Genomic DNA, 26,129 nt, shown 5'->3' on the forward strand with positions numbered 1-26,129 from the left:
TCTACAAATCAATCAAATACAAAAACGTATACGATTTGGGAATAAAATGACCCAACAATGATTGACGTGCTGTAAAACCTAACAACAGCAACAATAGGGAGGCGACAGTGGCTAGGTGGTTAATGACATAGACTGAAAATCCGGATGTGCCAAGTTCGAACCTAGTTTACTACACCGAAATAGTTTTACTTGGGGATGTTGGCAACCTTCATGTGGTCCCTCCCATAAGTACTCAATGTCTTTCTAGAAAGGATTCTAACTGGAAAAATATCGGAGAAACGAATACCAACAATAATTATCTGATTCATACAAAATGAATGAATGATGCATAACACTACCACCACCACCACCACCACCACCACCACCACCACCACCACCAGCAACAACAACAACAACAACAACAACAACATACAATAAGCATTATTTATCTTTTCTTCAAGGGGTTAGATATAAGGCCAGGCCAGGCTTTGAAAAGCCAATACACTAGGAGCAATACACTCTGGCCTAGAGCAGGTCCGTTGGTATTCACCAATAGGACCGCCTCAGGTGAGTAGCAAGAAACTAACCTTTTCTCAAAGAGAAGAGATAAAGCCTGAGAAGGTGAACCTCCTAGGACTGCACAGAACTGTACCTCAGTCCAACAGAAACAAGGACACCAACTTCAAAATGACCAAGACTCTGTCGGACTAATTGTCGAGGACGTATCCTCGCTGGTATGAACAACACCTACTCGAGCAGTTTATCGTTTGTCACTGCTGTGAATTTCCGAGGACCAATGAGTATTTGTTCAAACATGGAATTTCTTGTTTGTCCCACCTTTCCAACCTGTCAGGAAATGTTGACCTTTAAGCTGGCAGAGAATGACTGTGTTTATGTACACGGATTTCTGTTTTATTTAAATACAAGAATGGACACGAACTCGAATGACATTGTGGTTCTCTTGGTTGGCTGTACCCAGTGACTTTGTAGAGTTTGATCTTGGTAAACGGCGGACGGGCATGTGTGCGCAATGTGAAAGTTGCGAGCTGACCTGGGAAGCAATGCAAGGCCATGTGAATTCACATGTAGCTAGAAATATCTTTGATTTTATTTCGTCGCGAATGCAAAAATGACAAAAATAAAAAATAATTAAAACAATTACAAAACAATTACAATAATTAGAAATTTTATGGGAAATCTTTGTTTCAGTTCATGCTAAAATAAAAGTTTATGCTTTAGAAAGTCATACCAATATTGAAAACGTAACAAAATATTAAAATGGTATTATGTGTGTATACATATAAACAATATTTCGGAGTGGTGTCCCATTATCAAGTTAATGCAAGGTAGTTTTTGTCGCATTCTTTTCTATATAGTCATTATTTCTGTAAATCTTATTTGCTGCAGGAACAATTCATAGAAGACAGCAACAAAAGTAGACCAGTCAGGTAATAAAACGTTATGGTCCATTACAAGTAGTGACGCAGCACTGACTAACAATGTGTCTGTCTGAATGAAAAAATGCTGCCTAAATATACGATATTAAAACTACATGACCCAGCAGCGAAACAGGATACCACAACCCAAGAGGTCCGATTCAACTTAATTAAAAGGCAAATTATCATTGCCGAAGAAAAAAAATCTGGAAACACACTAGCGAACTTGATGAACTTGAACAAAAACTCTTTTCTAGCACCGACTAACAATGTCTGTTTGAATGAAAAAATGCTGCCTAAATATACGCAATATATATATATATATATATATATATATATATATATATATATATATATATATATATATATATATATATATATATACGTAAATAATTAATATAGCTAAAAGAAAATTAAGATGACAGCCTTTTAGGTGAAAAAATTTACGGAGGTTTGTTGGCTGAATGAATCATGTAAATTATTTCTAAAAAATATTTTTTTGTTTTAACTTAGGGTTGATGTCGAGGGAGTAGACATCTCAAGTACGCGGTAAAGACCTACTTTTACTTGCTTGTTGCTTGTAGACGAAACAAATCACTTTAAAAACGAAACTGAACTTTAACAAAAAAATTCTAAACAGAAAATCTAGTCTTCGGATGACAGCAAATTATTTTCTTATATTATACTAGCAGGGGTGCCCGGCGTTGCTCGGGTGTTTGGAGGTGTATGCTGTGCAAAAAAAGCAAAAAAACAAAAAAAATGGTTAATTTTTTAAAACTTTGACCCCTATTATGACCCCTTAAAATTTATTGTTTCGGGCTCAAATCACTTTATTAAGTTAGATCCAGGTTCAAGGAACCTATATCTAAAATTTCAAGTGTCTAGACCCAAAATTGTCGGAGGAGTTTGGTACAGTTCTTAAAGGTCAAATCGTTGAAATTTGACCCCTTAAGAGCCAAATTTCTGGCTGACACCTGTCACATCGATTTTCCCAAATCTCAGTACCCGGTATTTCAAATTTCGAGTCTATAGACTAAAAATTGACAGAGTTATTGCGTAGGGAAATGTACACAGACAGACAGACAGACACACAGACACACAGACAGACAGACAGACACGTTCACTTTTATAGATATATAGATATGCTCTGAAATCAGAAAGGATAGTCATTGAGGTTGGAACTTTTTACCTTTTTATTTTTATCGTTTTATTTTCGTTATTTTTTTATCCCTCGCGATCTGTATATATTAAAGATATTTTTAAAAGAAATTATCAACACACACGCGCGTGCGCACACACACATAATATATATATATATACATATATATATATATATATATATATATATATATATATATATATATATATATATTAAGGGGATTAAAGAGCAGAGTTTATTTTAATGTATTAGTAAATTCATTAATACAATTAAAAGAAAACAGTGCCCGTTGTAATGTAGATATATAATAAGATCGATAGGCATAGATATCCTAGAGCTATTTTAATATTGAGTAAAATGATCGATAATTTATAATTAAAGTAAAAAATTAAAAATCGGTTTCACAAGGAAGAAACAAACAAAATCAATTTTTGTTTGTTCTTCCTTGCGAAACCGATTTTTAAGTTTTAATTATAAATTTTCGATCATCTTACTCTCTCTCTCTCTCTCTCTCTCTCTCTCTCTATATATATATATATATATATATATATATATATATATATATATATATACATATATATATATATATACATATATATATATATATATATATATATATATATATACATATATATATATATATATATATACATATATATATATATATATATACATATATATATATATATATATATATATATATATATATATATATATATATATATATATATTGTTGGACAGCACGGAGTGTTCTTGCTTAATGAGCTTTCTTAGTCATTTTTCAATTTTTCGAATTGTCGTTCTTATTTTTTGGTTGTATCTATGCAAGAAAATTCCATAGTCGTCTTCGTCTATCTGTTTTTTTCTTTTAGTTGTCTTTTGCAAGTACTTTCGACTGAGTTTCATCGGTCGTCTTCCGGCAGTTTTGATTATTGTTCGTTTAAAATCTGGATGTTTTTATATGCTTCAGTTAAAATTATATTTAAATTTCTTGAACTAGTGAAGCGTCTCGTGTGTAAAAGAATATACGTTTTTTTACGTGTTAAGAACGCGGCTAAAATAAATGTACAATGATTTTAAAGGTTTGATTTACAAGATGGTGTAGAATTTACAGTTTTCCCCCTTTTATAGTAATTTACAACTTCACAAAAGGGAGACAGTAGCAACCCTAGATAAAGTTAGTATTCCTACTGATGCTTAAGCCCCCTCACTCCTACCACTTAAATTTTTTTCAAATAATGGATTACTGTCCATTAAATTTTAAGTTATATAATATAATAAATTTTAGCTGGTCTTGTTGTATATGGCGTTACACTGTACGTGTGTTGTGTGTATTCGTGGCACTAAATAAATGTCTGTTGTGTTCTTATCATAATGGACCATATGTATGTATCTATGTACGTTGTTCTTAGTATAACGGACTGTTGTCCTCATGTCCTAAATGTTTATCTTAACGACCCGTGACTCGACTAGTGTTTTGGTGTGTACGTGTCAAGTATATCATACACGTAACAAAGACAACATACCTGTCTGCTGCTGGTCGCTTCTGGCGGATTCGCCAACGTCTTGGGGAGCCGGACCTGCTTTAAGGAAGATGCTTCACAAGATATAGACCAAGACGTTGTAGGATTTTATATATTTTATTCACTCCCGAGTATTCTTCATCGGAGAAGGGGAGTGATCGATGAACTCTTGGCTTGTGGGGTTTTCTATGTGTCCATTCTGAGACCGTCATCTCCCTCATAGGGAGACCCGTTTTAGCCCATCTATCTTTCTTGGCGTCTCAGACCCAACTCAAACTATGTTTACACAAACTAGAACAAATAACATGTGACACGCCATGTCTGGTCCCCACTCGCATACTTCTGGTGCAAACCCACCGGGTCACAGAGTTTGATATGTTGTCAGAACATGACGATTCAAATTTCTGTTGTCCACTCATCGCTAGATAGATAGATAGATAGATAGATAGATAGATAATCAACTGCTTCTACTCGACTATTATCTAACAGTCTCGTGTATGTACAGGTGAACATCAATAACAGGTTCGTGTGGGTTGAATCCTAAACTAATAAACTTATCATTATGAATTGTAGACAACATAGCGCGTAACTTGGATACATTATTTGTAAACTCTACTGTTTATAGGATACGCTCCAGAAACCGCATGCCAGCCAGAATATATTGAAATAAGCAAGATACGATTTCCTACAAAAATACGTAATGTTTAGTTACTCAAGCTATCAGAAATTAATCATATTTTGTTGTATAAGCAATAAATATACAGCATAATAACACTGATAAAATGGTTCTGGTTAGATCAGCAAAGTTAAACAACGTCAAGACTGATCAGTATAAGATGGATAACTAAGAATACCAGGTTCTGTATGTAGGAGAACATTGACACCTTCCTGTAAGAATTGTACAAAAACAAACAAACAAACAAAAAATAACGTTACCATCTCTCCTGACCAGGATATGCATGCAACTGAGGACTTCTTGTAAATTTAATATTTCTTTCACACTTTCTCCTTCGGAGGAAGTCGGTCCAATTTACCTAGGTAAATGATGTTGGCGTACGTACGGTTGAATAGACATGTATCTCTTATATATCTCTATGTATGAAAATGTTTAGTTACAAAATGCTATACATATTTTTTATATCCGTCCTGAAACGGCTTGTACTTCTAGTGTGTGTGTGTGTGTGTGTGTGTGTGTGTGTGTGTGTGTGTGTGTGTGTGTGTGTGTGTGTGTGTGTGTGTTTAGTATTTAAAGAATAATAATTTAACAGAATGTGTAGGGGAAAAAGCAACAAAAAATAATTTGAACGAAAAGAAATTAACACTGAGGTCATGATTTAATTCTGTGTTTCGCCATGACTACAAACTTTATCAAGAATAAATGCAATAAATTAAGAGTCAATATTTATACATGCGATTGGAGTTAAAAGATGGGATTGGTGAAAGTATTAGGGAGTTACTTTCCACACCTCCTACAATACAAGAAACTTCTATTTTTTTTATTTCACCCAAATGAATCAGGGAGGATTGCATTTTTATGATGACTGAACTTATGCATTCATGCTCTGAAAGTTCCATCTCTCTGTTGCAGATATTGACAATGTGAGACTCTAAAAAAGCAACCCTTGTCATGTACGTGCACCAGAAGCGGAGATGCGTCATCGAATACCTCCATGCAGGAAAAAACTGAACCGATCAATATTCACCGACGCCTGTTGGGCATTTATGAAGCCGATGCAGTTGATGTCAGCACAGTTAGGAGGTGGATTCGTCGATTTCAGCATGGCAACAGAGATGTGAGTGACAAAGTGCGCCCCGGACTTTTACAACGAAGGTATCGTTCAATGCTAATATTGAGAATGGTAGTGACTATGTAGAAAAATACAAAACGTCGCTCGTGTTAGTTCACGTGAAGATAGACCATATACTTATGTCTTGTTTCCATTCGATGTACATTTCTTTACTCTGCAAAATAGGTGGCTGTTTCGTAAATGACGCCATCTTTCTTTCGATTGCGATTCAACGTAAGTTGAACAGATATAATATCTGTCACACGAGAGAATACGCTCTGCTACCAATGTTAGTTCACTTAGTACATCCCACGATGTTGGATGAACACGTGTTACTGACAGCCGGGCGCCATATTGAATATCCAATCGAGACAACGGAAATAACTAAATATATAGAAGAAGGCTACCAAGTTCGATAACTCTAACTTTAACAGCTCGTTTTAATGGCACCACTCTCGTCGTCGTAGCTCTTCAACGTTTTAGCTTTTTAGTTAAAAGATAGGAGACCTTATTTTTGGAACGACCCTCATAGGTTAGTTCAATTTGTTGTTCCATTTTATGGAGTGACACAATTGAGGATCACAAACTTGGAAAACCGAACGTGTACGTTAATTGTTTTTACTGTTTTAATTTTTCCTTTCGCACAATCACATCAGTTGGCGTTACACGTTACACGTTGAATGCAGAGGTGGAGGATTAACTCACCAGTAATCGATATATGATCTTAATTCGTGTGTTTCTCAATGAGTTTTATTAATCTGTATTGATTTGTTGCCATCATTACAATAGAGCTTCAAGGTCTTTCCATCATATGTTTATATAAGTAAGGTAGTTAAAGACATACACTTTTTCTTTTTACTATAGCAAAAATATTATTGGGTTTCACATTTTTAGAATTAACAACGTACTTTCGACTGAGTTTTCATCAGTCGTCTTCCGGCAGTTTTGATTATTGTTCGTTTAAAATCTGGATGTTTTAATATGCTTCAGTTAAAATTATATTTAAATTTCTTGAACTAGTGAAGTGTCTCGTGTGTAAAAAGAATATACGTTTTTTTACGTGTTAAGAACGCGGCTAAAATAAATGTACAATGATTTTAAAAGTGTGATTTACAAGATAGTATAAAATTTACAGTTTTTCCCCCTTTTGTAGTAATTTACAACTGCACAAAAGAGAGAAAGTAGCAACCCTAGATAAAGTTAGTATTCCTACTGATGCTCATTCCTACCACTCCTATAATCACACAAAGTCTTACCCGCAGATGCTGATGTGCGCTGTTCTCTGTCGGTTTTAGTTATGATCTGGTGCAGTTCTAGAAGGCCCACTTTCCTAGACTTTACCACCACCACCTTATATTCATACTGTTTTGCTGATAAATTGATTTGACATGTGCCTACTCCAGAGAGCTTTGCCACATGCTTGAAAGCAAAATACCACCATTTATCACCGTCTTCAGACAACCTTTCATCTGTGGGGAGCGACATACCAGTCTCAATTCTTATTTAGTCAGCCCATTACTTTGGTGGTCATCCTACCAAAATCAGACCGCTAGAATCTTGGGCATGTTAATGTGGTCTTGTTCTCTGGGATTCTGAGGTATAGTCTTGTGCAGTTCCAAGAGGCCAACTCTCCCAGGCTTTATGATGTAATGAATATGAGTCTATCCGGATCCTTGCTCCTTACAAGAATATGATTGGTTAGTTAAACCATAAATACTGCCTGGTAGAGGCACCTGGAAAGAGACATCAAAGATACACGACGTCTTATGCTAACAAATACCAGCTCTGACTATGAACGTTCGATCAGTAAGGCAATTCTTAGATAATTACTCAAAGGTAGCAAAGCACACTCAGCTACTGCAAACGAATATATCCCTTTCATGAGATATATCACGTTACCTTCTCGCCCTTTTAGAAGGGGTTAGTTTATTGCTATTTGCATGAGGTATCCCTACTACGGAATGCCAATGGGCTGCCCAGGCAATATGTGGTCATCTCTAGGGCACTGGTTTTACAAATTCTACTTTCCTGACCTTGTATCACCTCTTCTCACTGTGAGAGAGAGAAAAGTAATCCCTATAATTACACAGCAAATAAAGGGACATCCGATTATCGTGATTTTATGGTTTGAATATAGAAATTTAGCAAAAAGAAGCATTTTTTAAAATCTCTTGCTCTTTCGATTACAAAATTCACATATGGTTAAACACTTAAGATGCAAAGCTGTCAAAATTATCAACACGTATGAGACATTCTAGACAAGACTAGTAGCATCAAAACAACTGAATTTATTTGATTACAAATACAGCACACCATTGGTGGTAATCCTGGAAGATTCATGAGGTTGATCACATGAAAACAATATACGCATATTGTGCTTAAGGTATTTGTGGACAAACGTTAGTTTTACTATAACAGAAATATTATTTGATTTTACAGAAATACCTAGTCGTTCTACTTTACTGTGATTAAATGTGATTAAAGATCTAGAAATGAAAAGAATATTAAAAAAAAAAATCAAATTTATCATGAACATCGTATATATTGTTAAATCCACATCTGAATGAGTTTCCGTAATCGATATTGATTTCTTGCCGCGTTAATACGACAGAAGTTCATGGTTACGTGGTCATATAAATATACCCAGTGAAACTTACATTTGCCCTTGATTATCGATCGCTTACTTGTTTGATAAACATTTGAACCAGAACGAAACTAAATGATTTTTAAATGAAAAGATTTTAAAAAAAGAAAGAAAGAAAGAAACGTATTGTTTATATTACTAGCTGTGTACACATGATGTTGCCTGGAATAACAGGCCTGTACGATCGTAAATGACGTCATAACTTTTGGTGCAATCGAAACATACCGAAAAGTTAAAGGTGAATGATAGCGTTTTTTTTTTTTTTTTTTTTTTTAAAGTTTATGAAGACCACAGATATATCCTCCTGTCCACTATACAGTTTCTTTCTCACAGAAAAGAGTTTGATAGTCTTTCTCTACTCTAGCATTACTTTCATAGCAGGTGCGCAACTGAGCTTTATTCTATGCCCCCCTCCTCCTTTAAAAAACATCTGGAACGAAACTGAATTATTTTGAGATGAAAAGATTTTTTAAAAGAAGAAACAAACATTTTATTTGTATTACTAGCTGAGTCTACCCAGTGTTGGCTAGGATACATTGAAATGACGTCATACACATTGGTACAATCAAGACATAGCAAAAAGTTAAGATGTCGATAGTGAAGCTTTTTTTTTTTTTAAGTTTACGAAGGCCATGGGTACGTCCTCTTTTCCATTTTACAGCTTCTTCCTCACACATGAGAGAGGCCCTGTTGGTGGGGCATTAGAATACGCCGACTGCCCCCTGCAAAGGGTAAAAGTCCCTCAATGGGGGTCCTGAATATGACCTTAAACTATATCCAGTGGTGAGGCCCCAGCTTGTGGGCTTTGGGGAGTGTGGAGCCACCCTTTAATTACCATTGCTCCCAGGTCCACTCTGACCCTGTGTGGTAGTACCTGTTAGGGTCCCAACTATGGGTTAAATAGAAACCGACGTGAAAACAACAAATATATTCTATTAAAAAAATTTTTTTCTTCAAAATCTTTGGATTCTGCAATAAATAACCCAAAAAGGGTTGATATACCGTAAAACAAAAACAACCAACCAACCACACAAGAGAGGTTGCTAGTTTTTCTTCTTCATCGTTACTTTCATGTTGAGTGCTCGATTCTACTTTATACTACGGTTCTCCTCCTCCACTTTGAAACATTCACACCAAAAACTCGTCTAGCTACAACCACAGACAATAATTTCCTTCTCTCTCTCTCTCTCTCTCTCTCTCTCTCTCTCTCTCTCTCTCTCTCTCTTTCTCTGTATCTAGAACGAAGCAGAACTTCTATGAGCAGAGTTTCTTTCCGCTAACTATCCGTCTATGGAACACACTAGCACAGAGCTGCTTCCCAAGTGACTATAACATTATCGTTTTCAAGTCAACAGGATCAAAATTTTTGTTTTCTACCAGTTACAACCATTATTACAAATCTCTTCTGTGCCTCACCGTCTATTTGTCCAATTCAATAACCTTTATCCTTAAGTGGTCTTTGGGCCTTGATAAGGTGTAAAAAAATGTTTTATTTGTTGGCCCTTTTTGCTTTAGGTCGGCAGAGTAAGGAGATAATTTTTTTCAGCAATTTATTTAAAAAGAATTTTTTTTCAACAATTGATTTTTATTCATGAAAACATTTCTTATACTTACCTTGGCCTTTTGGCCAGGAACAAGGTGTAGTATCTGTTCTGGTGCTACACTTCCCCTTTTCTTTCCTCGGTCAGTGGACGAGAACTCCTTCTTGACTAAGACAATTTTTATTTTTGTTCCTAGCCAGAGGGAGCCTTTTAGAGGAGCTGGATTTTCCCCACATTAAAAATCGACCTTGTGTCTAGCTCTGCCCTCGTGGGGAGGCATGTAAAATCGAACACTTCTTATTGGCTAGTTAAAGTAAAAACGAGCTTGTATTTCTTTGTTTCTTTCAATGGAAAAGTTGCTTTCCTTTAACGCCGCCATCAATTCCATGTTTTCGTATCTCATTGTAACATAGATTCCTTTTCCAGTAGTTTCTTTCCAAAAGTTCGGGCTCGTGAAACTCTTTTTCTCATGACTGTTTTCCTCCTGGTCTTTTCAGGACTGAAGTCAACAGGCATCTCCTTCTTTGTAATAATAATCTTTCATACATGTTAATTCCTTACATCAAGTGGTTCCATGCCTTGTCTTGAGTGATAAACAAAATATCAATAAAATATGTTTTAATCATTTCCAATTTTTAGAAAAAATGTTTTTTGCAAATAAAAATTAATTCATATTATTTGGATTCTTTGAACTACTGTTCTCATCTTGAGTCTCATTTTCACAACGTTTCTGTCAATGTAATCTCCGGCGTTCTTCAGGTGTCTCCTGTTAAACTCAGCGAATCTTTCTGCCAAACTCAGGAAACTTTCTGTAAACTTTCTGTGCACTTGGGATTGAACCTTCAACCTCCAGAAACTGAATTTTACCAAGTACTTTGTCCATTATGCAACGGGTCTTTGCGCAAGGATTCAAAATACAATTGCAAATTACTTCGGACTTCTATCCAGTTATGACTGACGAAACGAGAGCATACCACCGTGGATTAAATAAAGAGCTCCGTTCAAAAATTCCATGTAGACTCCTGAGTTCAACAGAAATATTTACAAATACACCTGAAGAAAGTCCAAGGTTACATCAGCTGAAACGTTGTGAAAATAACACCCAAGATGAGAAAAGTAGTCTGAAAAATCCAAATGATACAAAAAATTAATCCTCATCTCAAAAATTCAGAAAAAAAATAGTTTAAAATAATCTTTGTGAAAATAAATTATTAAAAATGATTTTTGTTAAAATAAATTGTTGAAAATAATTTTTGTTAAAATAAATTATTAAAAATGATCTTTGTAAAAATAAATTATTTTTAATAATTTTTGTTAAAAAAATTATTAAAAATAATTTTTGATAAAATAAATTATTAAAAATAATTTTTGTTAAAATAAATTATTAAAAATGATTTTTGTTAAAATAAATTGTTGAAAATAGTCTTTGTGAAAATAAATTGTTGGAAATAATCTTTGTAAAAATAAATTAGTAAAAATAATTTTTGTTAAAATAAATTATTAAAAATAATTTTTGTTAAAATGAATTGTTGAAAATAATTTTTGTTAAAATAAATTATTAAAAATAATTTTTGTTAAAATGAATTATTAAAAATAATTTTTGTTAAAATAAATTATTAAAAATAATTTTTGTTAAAATAAATTATTAAAAATAATTTTTGTAAAAATAAATTATTAAAAATAATTTTTGTAAAAATAAATTATTAAAAATAATTTTTGTAAAAATAAATTATCAAAAATAATTTTTGTTAAAATGAATTGTTGAAAATAATCTGTGAAATTGGAGAAATATATATTGAGTTCTAATACCGAATACTCATTGGCCTCCGATCAATGTCCTCTCTCATCAAATGCAAAATCTAGAGATTGTTTGGTCACATTCAATATTCTGATGCAGGGTTATGCAAAATCTGTATTGAAGGAATAATACAAGGAAATGTAGACAAAAGAAAAGATGGATAGACAACGTTTGTGAATGGACGAACATAGACATAAACCAAGCGAACACCTTGACCCAAGGTCATAAGTCTTGGATGACACACGGCCATGTAAGTACGTATTTTACAGCTAGTGGAGAAAATGTTTGAAAATAACACTCGTTAAAATTTAACAAAATTCAGAGGTATCAAGATTTTCAAAAAGATCTTTCACACTTATTTGCACAAAATCAAATCAAACTAAACATAGCCCATATTACCACTCTTACACCTATTAGCTGTGTTCCAAAGTTCATAATGATCAGTTAATTATTATAAATATAGAACCATAGCTAATTTTATATAAATAAAGATTGACAACAAGAAGTTCAACTGAACAAGCTTGATGAGTTCGAATTTGTATACAGCAGCCTGGAAACTTCTCAGGACAGACTTAACCTTTCCTGATTCAAATGAGTTTTATTTTTATCTTTTCTCAAAGCGTTATCGTTTTTTCTTTAATGTTTTCTTAAAACTTCCTAAACTTGATCTGTTTTACGAGCATCTATATTTATCCAGATGCATATGCTCCTATTTTTAGTAGAGCAAACCATATCTATGCATACATATCTATCTATATATCTATAAAAGTAAAATTGTCTGTGTGTGTGTATGTGTACATTTCCCTACCAAACTACTCTGTCAATTTTAGTCTACAGACTCGAGATTTGACATAAGGGGTATTGAGATCTGGGAAAATATTTTTAATTGTTTTTCAGCCAGAAATTTGGCTGTCAAGGGGGAAAAGTTCCACGATTTGACTTATAAAACTCTACCAAACTCCTCCGCCAATTTTGAGTCTAAACACTTGAAATTTTAGATGTAGGTTACTTGAACATGGATCAAACTTTTTAATTTGATTTGAGTCCAAAGCAATAAATGTTAAGGGGTCAAAATTGGGGTCAAAGTTAAAAAATGTTGACCTCAGTGGTCTCTACCAAATTATTCAGCTACTTTTTGATCTAAACGTTTGAATTTTTTACATAAAGTGTATTCACACATAGGGCAAGCTTTTTAATGTTTTGGGCCGAAAATTTGGCTGCCAAGGAGTCAAAGTTCAAAAGAATTCACCTTTACGGTCTCTAGCAAACTATTCAGCCAATATTGTGTCTAAGCGTTTGAAATTTTACATAAAGGGTATTCAGAGATGCAGCAAGCTTTTTAATCAATTTTTGGGCTAAAATTTGGCTGCCAATAAGTCAAAATTGAAAGAGTTGACCTTTGCAGACTCTGCCAAACTCCTCCGTTAATTTTGCATCTAAACACTTGAAATTTTAGATGTAGGTTACCTGAACATGAGTCAAACTTTTTAATATATATATATATGTGTGTGTGTGTGTGTGTGTGTGTGTGTGTGTGTGTGTGTGTGCACATAAAGTTATTAAAAGTACATAGGGCCCGAGCAAAGCCGGATTGAACTGCTAATAATAAAATAAAGTTGATTTTTATCTTCTTAAATTTAAATTTTATTCAACCTAGTTGAACTATTAGAACAGAAACAATGTGTTGCGTATGGAACAGATTTTGTAAAATGATTCTTGCAAAATATGTGCGCAAGAGGTAACCTCATTTGCATATTACATTGAGAAAAATCGATTTTACTAAATAGCTGTTTGTTAGTTACTGTTTATAGCGAGAGAATTGTTTTAAGTGTTCTATTTAAGATTGTTATTTAAAGTTGATTTATATTAATAATATATTTAATTCAATTTATTTTGAATTATTATTACTGACATCGATTTTTTAGAAACTGGTTTAGAATTATTTCCCTTGTTGCCTTATCTTCTATTATATGTCTCAAACGTCAGTTTGTGTGTTTGTATATGTGTTCATATATCCGCTAAAATTTTGTCAGCCGCATCAGACCAGGTCGAAACTGGTACCATTTGAAAGAGTAATCCCTCGGGCACATAATATCTGAGAATTAGAAAAAAGATTAATTCTGTAGTGGTCAACTGGGCTATTTTTTGTAAGGAGGGTTATTTTTTGCGACTCCATTTCTTGCAAGTCACGTACGCATTTATGTTTATAAACGTTATTTTTTCAGGGTCATGACGTCATAAGTCGTCATGGTATGGTTGGCAAAAGCGTTTGCCACTTACCTTTTTCCAATTTCAATTAGTTACTTTTTATAGTGAGAGAATTGTTTTAGGTGTTCTATTTAATATTATTATTTAAAGTTAATTTATATTGATAATATGTTTAATTTAATTTATTTGGAATTATTATTACCGACATCAATTATTTTAGAAACCGGTTTTGAATTATTTCCCCTGGGCACCATCTGTAATATTAAATACAATATTTCCATTCAAAAACACTTTACACTGCGGCAAATTTTGTTTTATACATATTAGAAAGTGCCTTTGTGAAATAAAAAATAAAAAATAGAAAGCTGGTAATGTGCCTTTATGAAAACAAAAGACAGTGGAAAGTACCTTTAAAAAAAAAAGCCAATGAAAGGAATTCTATGTTTTCTTAAATTTTTAACTCATTTAAAAAGCTTATTTTGCAAATTCATTAGTTCATAAGCACTCGTAATTGTGTTTGGCAAAATAGGGTGTCCATAGTGTCCATAAGTTTTGGTCTTCTTTTTTTGCGATTCATGTTCGAGCCCAGACACTGCGGCTTATATTTCTTTTTTTTTTTTTTTTTTCACATGGGCACTTCCTGCTATTTTGATTGAAAGAAAAGTTGTTTTGATTCATTTGTATTTTTTATTTTATTTTTGGAGGGTTTTTTTCTTTTTTTCAGTGCACGGGCAATAAAAGTGCTCAATATCCGGAGAATAGCTTCTTCTCTTTGTATCCCTTCTGCCGAAATATCTGGCGGAGAGGGTGTCACGTACTTCTTATTTTGGACGATTACATTTTCATGTTTTTATCCGTTCTTTTATTTTTTAAATTGTTCGGGGGTGGGGGGGATGACGTTGCCACAGTGAAAGTGATCAATATTCTTAGTAGAGCAGGTTTGACCCAAACAGAACTTCATGCCAACTCAGGCCAGGTACCCATGCTAATATATATATATATATATATATATATATATATATATATATATATATATATATATATATATTGGGTTTATTTTATTAGCGATTCTGTTGTATTTAATTGTTTTGCTTAACTATGCCTTGAGAGAATTACCTGCCCTTTGCTTATTTGTTCCACCTCTTTTTTGGGACATATTTTTTTGTTTTTATTATTATCAATAATTTTATTCATTTAATATTTAAATATTTAAAAAAATATTTAAACAAAAAATATTTTTACAGGCACAATAGTTATCCATGACCACCTGTTTCTGGGTATCACTCGTCGTCAGCATGTTAAAAATTAACAGTTTAGTCGACGGGTACGAATGATACCCAGAAACACGTATTCATATATAACTTTTGTGCACATAAAAATATTTAAAAAATATGTAAACAAAAAGTATTGTAATAAATAAAGTTAATAATATATATATATATATATATATATATATATTTATATATATATATATTTATATATATATATATATATATTTATATATATATATATATTTATATATATATATATATTTATATATATATATATTTATATATATATATTTATATATATTTATATATATATATATATATATATATTTATATATATATGTATATATACATAAATATATATACATACATATATATATATATGTAAACGTCGTTAATTCATGACTCGCACAGCAGCCGCTGATTAGCGTAATGGTTAGGAGTCTTGACTGTTATACAGGCGGTCGGGTTTCAATCCTGGCTTGAAGTAGTTGCCTGTCTAGCCGCCCTGATGAGCTGTGAAACAGTGAAACAGTACTGTATGTGGATGACTATATTTCTGTAGAAATATATTTACTGATTATATGTCAATCCTTATTTAAGAAGCTCAATGTAATTACAGAGCAATATAGAGAATAAATGTCAAAAAGTTATATTTCAAAATTCATTATGTTGACCATCTTATAATTTATTCCTCTAATTCAGTTGACTTATACAATTCTTGACAGTATCTGTTTCGTAGCGCAAAATCAGTCACTTAATTATTATATCAATTAGTGAATCTATTATGCCCTTAACTCATCAGAAGAAATACCAACAATCAATCCACCAAAAGGAAATTAAGTGCGTTTTGACATGATTAAAATCCGAAAATTGGAAGAGAAGCTGCAAATACCTTTATTTGTCATTTATTCTCTCTCTCTCTCTCTCTCTCTCTCTCTCTATATATATATATATATATATATATATATATAAGGTTAGTAGAAGTGAACCCCAGAGTGCTCAATTATTAAAAAAATATCAGAATAAGAGCATAATATATATACACATTTGTGTTACAGAAGATCAGAAAAACATTGGTACCATCGGTTTCAAACTCAAAACAAAGGGGACTCATATTTGGTTGCCCCAGACTCGGCTATAAACAGAGGCTGAAGAGAGTCTGATGTAGGCAACCAAATATTGGTTTCCTTTGTTTTGGATTTGAAACCGACGGTACTGATGTTTTTCTTATCTTCAGTCACTAACACACACAGACACACACACACACACACATATATATATATATCTATATATATATATATATATATATATATATATATATATATATATTGTTATTTTCATAGCAAGTGTTTGTCTGATTTCAATCTATGGCTCCCCCTCCTTACCAAGCTTTCGCAAAAAGCATTCTGGTTACAACGACAATCAACAGTGTTACCCATTTTCTAACTGTACCTAAATCTAAACGCAAATTCCATGGACAAAGCTTCTTCATTAGAACTGCCTGCCGTTGGAAATCTGTTCAGCTGACCTGTTTTTTTTTCTAGCTACTAGAATATGGCCATCAAGTTCAATGTAAATAAGTTCTTGAACAATCCATTTTTACCTCATCTTCACCATACGCTGTTAACTCAGTAACTACTGTACACTCATTACCCCTTATCCTTGAGTATCTTTCGTCACTTTACAAGTGATGACTACCATTTAAAAAAAAAAATATATATATATATATATATATATATATATATATATATATATATATAATTATTTTCTACTATAATAATTAAATACCTACAGACACTAGTGTTTCATCCTTTCGGGAATCTTCAGTGCAGGGTGTCACGATTACTACCAGTCGAACGATTCGAACCCCGCATCACGAGACATCTCTGGCTCGATTAGCGGAGACCGTATCCATTCGGCTACCATTAACCGCTTGAAACAACGTTGAATTTTAAACATCTTAATTTTAAGTGTTCATTTACGTCAGGCAGACAGTGATCTAATCGTTATACGATGATCTACGCATAAGAGCTAAATTGACCGGCTTTTAATTCAACTGAAAGTGCTCAACGATAAGAAACGAATTTCTTAAAGGGGCTGTCATAATTATTTTCTACTATAATAATTAAATACCTACAGACACTAGTGTTTCATCCTTTCGGGAATCTTCAGTGCAGGGTGTCACGATTACTACTAGTCGAACGATTCGAACCCCGCATCACGAGACATCTCTGGCTATATATATATATATATATATATATATAAGATCTGTTGCGTTATTTTTTTAGTAGCGATATATATAAGTTGTTTTGAATCGTTGCTTATTTTTGTGTTTCATTTTCGCTTCCTAAGCAGTGAAGAGGAGAAAGATTACCTCCCCATGATTTTTGTTTTTGCGTCGCCATCTTTTTTTTTTGACAGGACATATTTTTATTTATTTGATTAATATTGTATTACAATATTTAAAAAAAATTTTTTTTACGTGTATAATAAGAAATTAAAAAACAATTGTGTGTGTGTGTGTGTGTGTGTGTGTGTGTGTGTGTGTGTGTGTGTGTGTGTGTGTGTGTGTGTGTGTGTGCTTATACATATTTGTCTTTTTTTTATTAGTTGGCATATAGGAATGCAGATTATTTTCTTAAACATTATGTTTGATTACAACTTAGCACTCACATTGGTTGACCAATCGTCACCAAACTTGGACAAAATATCTGTTATGGTTTAATTTAGTACTGATTAATTTGTAGATGTCAAGGTTCTGTTTATCGTGAACTCGCTACTTGACCTATATTGTAGTCAATGAAATCCTGCATCTTAAATGGCCTTCATCTTGATCCTAAAATATTCGGGCATGGTCGAAATTTTGACGGAATTTCAACTTCTGATTTGTCATGATTCGACGTATGGATCTGATGCTTTTTAATGACATTAATCATTAGTACAATTTCAACTTGATCAGATAAAAAAAATTTGAGTTGTCAATGTTTCCAAGTGCATAACTTTGGAAATACTTCATATAATATGGAAGAGTAAGGCCTAGATAAGTGTTTGACCTATCGTTACGTCTCAAGCAGAAGTATGCAATCTCATGGCTGATTTATTTTCTTCTTATTAATATGTTGTCTGAATGATATTTCGTGATAAACCTCATTATCAAATTGATTCTTTCTGTCTGTTAGATCTGTTCTTGTTATTGATTGTAATATTATTAACACTTGATGAGTAACACAATTTTTTTTTTTTTAAAACACTTCTGTGAAAGCAAGGCAAATCTTTACAATTTTGATGCTGGATTGAAGCCAAAAACCCTAATTTCTATCGATTCTGCTTTTGCAAGAATACAATTATTGGCTTTTCCATTGTCTTTTTATTTCCTTTTTATTTTGTTTCCAGATTTTAATGATTTTTTGGCTTGTCCTTTATTTTGAATACGATTATTGGCCACATCTGATTTTCTAAATTCATTTGTGTTAATGATTTCGTGGCAATGTACTGTTCAAAAACTTTTTGATAGTATTGATAGTAATATACAGCAAAATCACATTTGACACATTGGCTCCCGTCAGATCACCGAAGTTAAGCAACGATGAGCCTGGCCAGTATCAGATGGGTGACCATTTGGGACTTCCAGGTGCTGTATGTGCTCTCCGCTTATCTCGGCATTGTTTCCAGCCGTCCTGGACTTCTTGCCATTTAACTCAAACAGTGCCGATTCAGGAGAGGTGTGATTGGGGATTGCGCAATCCTTGCCTCACAATTGCATGCACAGCTGTCCCTACAAGGGGTATCCTTTGTCTTTTGAGACGGAACAGAGGCATCGATCTGTTCAAAAACTATATACTTTCACAATAGTGACACATAATTGTAAGCAACCTTTATTTTTAAGAAAATACTATCCCAAAAAGATGATAGTGCTTTACAAGCACTGGTTTACTATCATAAGTTCTAGAAAGAGAGGAATGTGATGTCGAAGTTATCTCCATCTTGTACTTTGGTGTGTATATCATTTGTTGATTTGTGACTGAAACTTGATGGAAAGTCAGGCATAGACTGAAGTTTATTCGTAGTAGTGCTGAGACAAGTAATTAGAATTGTGAATCTGAAAAAATCAAAACTTTGGGGGAGTATCGGACTCGGTATCGGAATGCTTTCTCGGTGTTGACAAAGTGTATCTGATATTGGGTGGATATAACATTCCATTGTAATTATCCCCGTGAGTAATAGCATTTGAGCATTGAGTTAAGTATTGAGTATAAGCATTTGGACTGCATCAACCAACACACACTCAACGCAACAACGAATAAGGCTGCCCCGTATACTTTTTGAAAAATCAATAAGGAGCAATACGCTTTCGCTATATGGGAATATTACTTTCTCTCCTGGGCCTATTTTCTGCCCACCTGGATTTATAACCCCGAACGACATTGGACTTCTTACCCAGGTTGTATCAACTTCTCTTTTCGTATAAATTTTTGCATATAATTATACACAACCACTCAAAAAACTATTTTCAATAATTGTGCTGAAAAGCAAAATTAGTGTCCATTCACAGCTGAACATTTTGATAACCACATTTCATTTCCTCTGATGATATGAGCCATTGTTGAAAATCCATGGATAAAGGAAATTAAAATAACCCCTTCTATATATTCCTTTTGTCAAACAATAAATTTTTAAATTGAATATATGTCTCTATATGTTGTTTTTTTAGAATTTAAAATTTAACCACGAAACTTATATATATATATATATATATATATATATATATATATATATACAGTGGGGAAAATAAGTATTGGACGCATCCCATTATTCTTTATTTAACACATTTTTTATGCAGCGAATGACGCGAAAATTTAACAAGAAATAGTTACTAATATAACAATAACAAATAACTTTAGAAATTGGAACCTTTTAATGCATAACAAAAATTATATAATATATATATGTCCAACACTTATTTTCCCCACTTTATATATATATATATATATATATATATATATATATATATATATACGAGCAAACAGTTAATAAAACATGTTAAAAACCACTTTGAAATGAGTTAAAAACATATTTAATCTGAAAAGGAAACACTAGATAAGTGGATAGTCCTTAATTTAATTGCAATTTTTAATTTATATATATATATATATATATATATATATATATATATATATATATATATATATATATATATATATATATATATATATATATAAATATACGAAAATTTTCCGGTGGGGTACAGAATTTAATAATTGCTAAATACAGACCAATCAATATAATGATTTAAAAAATAAAAAATGAAAATAAAGGTTAGCTGACCAGGTTTCGTTCCTCGCTTAACACAGCTAAATCGAGGAAAATACGATTGAAAAAAAAAAGTCATGAATATGGCGGGGGGAGAAAAAAAAAGCGAAAAATAAACGGGGAAAAAATTACATAGAGACTAAATTAAGTCCTAAGATTTTCTCTTTCCTCATTGTACCACATGCTCAAGTTCAGAGAAGAGAGAATCAGAGAGAACATGGTCGTTTATGGTCTTTGAAGTGTTGCCATAGATGATAGTATCGTTAGCATAAATGTTTACGAATGATCTTAGGATGTGATTAGGAAGATCATTGATGTAGATTAGGAAGAGAGTTGGGCTTAAAATGGAGCCCCCGAGGGACTCCAGCATTAATACTGTAAGCTTCTGATTTCTGCCAATCAACCACTATTCATATGAACCTAGCAGAGAGAAATGATTTAATAATTGAGAAGACATTTCTACTATACCGTAGCTGGAGATCTTGTGGAGTAGTACTTTATGCCATACCCTATCAAAAGCCTTTGATATGTCAAGAGCAATTGCCCTAGAAAGAAAGCCTCCATTGAGAGATTCACTAATCCTATGAGAAATAACTGTTAGTACATCTGCTGTAGATCTAGCAGAACGGAAACAACATTGCATGTCACCGAGGAAGTTTTCTTCTGCTGAGATGGTTGACTACTTCTCTATTTAATACAAATTCCAGCAACTTACTCATGATGCGCAGGAGACTTATTGGTCTGTACTGAGAGGGAGATGATCGATCACCTGAATTCTTAAATACATGGGATGCTGATGAGGTTTTCCAGGATATTGGGAAGCAACTCTCCTTAAGACAATGTTTAAACAGCTTTGTAAGGATGGGCGCTAGTTCTGGTTGAAGCTTTTTCAGCACTATATTTGGAATGGCGTCAGGTTGCTTTACTGAAATCAACATCAAGCACAAATATTTGTATGTCGTATAGTGTGTTTTCAGATACAGGTGGAAATACAGGGGGGGGTCGCATAGAGTAGAATTAATTGCAAAGTTCTTGGCAAAGAGTTTGGCTTTGGTCGGTGCTGACGAGATTACCTCAGGTCCATTGATGATGGTTGGGATAGAGTACATGCTTCTGTTCAGGACCCTGTTTGCCGTTTTCCAAAACTGATGGGAACCAAGCTGCTGCTCAGCTACTTTGGACTGAAAAGACTGAGCATATAACTCTCACGTTTTTATTTTTACTATTTTTACAGTGGTTGCTGGCAGTTCTTTAAGCGGTTTTAGTCTCAGTACATCTATTACATTGGAAGCAATTATATATATATATATATATATATATATATATATATATATATATATATATATATATATATATATATATATATATATATATATAGAGAGAGAGAGAGAGATAGAAAAAGAACGAGTGGATATTTTGAAAAATATACCACAGCGTCCAGTTACTATTGCAAGAGAGCTCAATATACTTATATATATATTTATTTATACAATGATGTAAGTAACCATAATACCTTCGTGGATCAACACATTGCCCCGTTTGTCAATTATGGCAAGAACCAATGATTTGGATTTTGCTAGGGGTAGAGATAAAGGTCTTTTGAATTGACCGAAATATCGGTTGGTTTTAAAGATGTGTGTGTGTGAATTTTATTCCTACTAGTCTGTTTACATACTTATCCACTATTTTATATAGTAAACATTCCATAACGTTAATATGTATGAGCAAGTGTGATTACAAATTATCTACTTGCAATTCTTTTTTTTTTATTATTCTGTTAAAACTATCCCACGTGTATCTAAAATTAGTAAAAGACGTGTTCAGTAAGGAAGAAAACACCCCGTTTTCGCTTCATTCATTCCCACCAAATTAGTATTTAAATATTCAAACACTTTGATTTTCCCACCAGAAATCTGCCAACAAACAGTCAACATATTAATCATATTTATAAAAGACCTGTTTTTCATTACTGGTTCACATCTGCAGAGGAAATTCTGATTCATTGCTAACGCGTCTTCAGACTTGTCAGAATTGCCAATTGCATGTTATAAATTGCATAAAACTTGCTTTTCACGATTGTACTATTTAAGGCCGCCATCATGTCATATCATTGGCATCGTAGCTGCTGCTGATTCGCCAATGCCTATCAAACATATCAGTTCGTCGATTAGCTACAACTAGAACAGTATATACTTTATATTATATTAGCCTGGGTGCCCGGCGTTGCCCGAGTGTTTGGAGGCGCGTGTAGAGCAAAACAAAAAATAAATAATAAATAAATTCTTGAGAGCCATCAGCTAGAATTAGAACAAAACATAAAGCTCCAGCCTTAGTTGTTACCCTTCGTGCTATCATCAGATAGATAAGAAATAGTTAAAAGTGAACTGACTTTAACATATAAATGTATATTTGTGCATGTGTAGAAGTAAAAGGCTTAGTAGACTTTTTCTTCCCAATTTTAATCACTTAACAGTTACTTTTACCAACTAAAAACCAAACTACATTTGTTCCACTGATCTAAATCCTCTATTTACCAAGTTTTAAGTCTTCAGACTAAAAATTGACAGGAGTTAAGTAGAAATCATTCTGCACACACAAACACAGACAAGGTTACACATATAAATATATATATATATATATATATATATATATATATATATATATATATATATATATATTCTGTAAAAGTCTGAGGAAGCTACAGACGGCCAAAAAAACGGCCGAGTAGCTGAAACAATAATGTAACTTAACAGAAAGATACGGTAATAAAAAATAAAATGCAAAAAAATAAAACGCATATTTGCTTTACAACAGTATTGAGCACTTTCTCCAGTTTTTATTAATTACCATTTCCACTAAATATATATATATATATATATATATATATATATATATATATATATATATATATATATATATATATATAAAGCTGAACGTCTGTGTGTGTGTCTGGTCACGAATAGGTTCCTATATGGTTGACTATTATAGAAAACTGATCGAATATAATGATAGAAGATGTATCGAGACACAGGAACGGGTATGTTTGATCTGGCATAATGATGATTCATTAAAATTGTGGGGTCTTCGTATGCGCCTGGTCCACAAAGTATGGAAATAAAAAATTAAAAAATTAAAAAAAAACGTTTACAAGTGTTTTTGATATAGATTTACATAATAATACTTTGATAAGTATGTTTTAACTTAAATAGGAATGGTATAATAAAATTGTGGGGTCTGCGTTCGCGCCTGGCCTCCATAGAATGGAAATAGGCACAAACTTTAATAAAGACTTTTCATATCTATCTGCATAAGTATACTTTGATAATTATGTTTCAGTTTGAAGAAATATGGTATGATAAAATTATGGGGTGTTCGTTCGCGCCTAACCTCCATAGAATGGAAATATGTCACAAAGTTTAACAAGGTTTTTTTAATATAGATTCACAGAATATTGTGATAAGTGTTTCAGTGTGAACAGGTATGGTATAATAAATTATGGGGTTATCTATTTTATTTTTACTTTCATCATATTTTGCTTCGGTTTTGATACCCTCAAATTCGAAGCTATCTCTTTACAACCCTTCCTTTTCATAACCTATCATACTTTCATAAATCAGAGTTTCTGTAGGCTGTTTTTGAACCCAGTCAACGACGAATACTTTTACTAGTATATATATATATATATATATATATATATATATATATATATATATATATATATATATATATATATATATATATATATATATATTATGTCAGTGTAGCTTGGTTTCCTAGATGTATACATCCACTGAAACAACATTTTAGCTCATCTGGTTAGAGCGTTGGCTCATTATCTAAACTCTTTGGGTTCGAATCGTGGTGTTTTCTTTTTTTTTTCGATTTTTAAAATTTTAATATTGAAGCAGGGTTATTTAAGCCATTTTTCACGTAACGTTTTTTCTGCTTTTTGTTTTTATTCGCTTATTCTTATTTTCCATTGACACCCCCAACCCCGACCGACCACACACACCCAAAAACACCTGGGTACCCACCGATTTTTAAAATTTTAATATTGAAACAGGTTTATGTAAGCCATTTTTCACGTCTTTTTTTTTGTTGTTTTTATTTTTCAGAAGTTTTAACGTTCGTTTTTCTGTTTTCTTTTTCGTTTTTGTTTTTCAGATTTTTATATTTAACATCGTTCGTTTGCCTTACGTTAGTTTTTGGTGTTTTTTTTATTTTGACACAAGCAACGCCGGCACCCAGGCTAGTATCTATATAAAGAAGAGTTGTATATGTGTGTCTGTGTCTAGAGGGGATTAGGTTGGGGAGAAGAAAAAAAGAGAGTCAGAGAGAGGGGATAAAGAGAGAAAATAGAGAGTGATAAAGCGAGGTAAAGAGATAAAAGTTTTAATAGAAATATGTTTCATTTTTACTTCGGGTAATGCCGGGTAGTCATGCTAATAACAGATAAAGAAAAGAACAAGAAAGTACTCGAGCAAGAATACATTACTTTCCCAAATACAAGTGATAAAGAACATATGTTGTTCAGCCATAGAAAATCCTATATGTGCGAGAAATGTACCAGTAAATTTCACTTTTTGCTGTGATTATCTGCGAGTCTATGCGACTTCTACCAAAAAATCAAATATCAAACATTCTAATTCTTCACTTATTTTCATTTTTTTCAGACGATCAATGCCTTCTACGACAAAACTTATCCCGCAGAGGAAGATGATAACAAATATGTGGAAGACAACTGTAAGTATTTTTTCAAATCAATTAAAATCTAATAAGAAGGTAGTAACATAAGGTCATGCTTTGATTCAATATTTCGTTTTAAATGAAGGCTTCATCAATAATCAACACAATGTAAGAACATAGTCATTATTTATACATTGAATATAATGTCATTATTTGTATATTGAATATAATGTCATTATTTATACATTGAATATAATGTCATTATTTGTATATTGAATATAATGTCATTATTTATACATTGAATATAATGTCATTATTTGTATATTGAATATAATGTCATTATTTATACATTGAATATAATGTCATTATTTATACATTGAATATAATGTCATTATTTGTACATTGAATATAATGTCATTATTTGTACATTGAATATAATGTCATTATTTATACATTGAATATAATGTCATTATTTGTACATTGAATATAATGTCATTATTTATATATTGAATATAATGTCATTATTTGTACATTGAATATAATGTCATTATTTATACATTGAATATAATGTCATTATTTGTACATTGAATATAATGTCATTATTTGTACATTTAATATGATGTCATTATTTATACATTGAATATAATGTCATTATTTATACATTGAATATAATGTCAGTATTTATACATTGAATATAATGTCATTATTTATACATTGAATATAATGTCATTATTTATATATTGAATATAATGTCATTATTTGTACATTGAATATAATGTCATTATTT

At 32.4% G+C, this 26,129-nt stretch overlaps 1 protein-coding gene and 1 pseudogene across 13 annotated transcripts in view; both read left to right on the forward strand.

The window, feature by feature from the left end:
* LOC145241536 (unconventional myosin-VI-like) overlaps positions 1 to 26,129 on the forward strand; it is a 381,082-nt gene that overhangs the window by 225,800 nt on the left and 129,153 nt on the right. For all 13 annotated transcript variants that reach the window (XM_080104590.1, XM_080104593.1, XM_080104586.1 and 10 more), the window contains exon 3: positions 25,330 to 25,399. In XM_080104590.1, coding sequence (XP_079960716.1) covers positions 25,330 to 25,399 — 70 coding nt within the window. The remainder of the gene's footprint in view (positions 1 to 25,329; positions 25,400 to 26,129) is intronic.
* On the forward strand, positions 18,872 to 18,989 carry LOC145241718 (5S ribosomal RNA; annotated as a pseudogene).

This window comes from Euprymna scolopes, chromosome 20 (assembly GCF_053919585.1).
Source record: "Euprymna scolopes isolate OS-2025 chromosome 20, ASM5391958v1, whole genome shotgun sequence".
Taxonomy (NCBI): Eukaryota; Metazoa; Mollusca; class Cephalopoda; order Sepiida; family Sepiolidae; genus Euprymna; species Euprymna scolopes.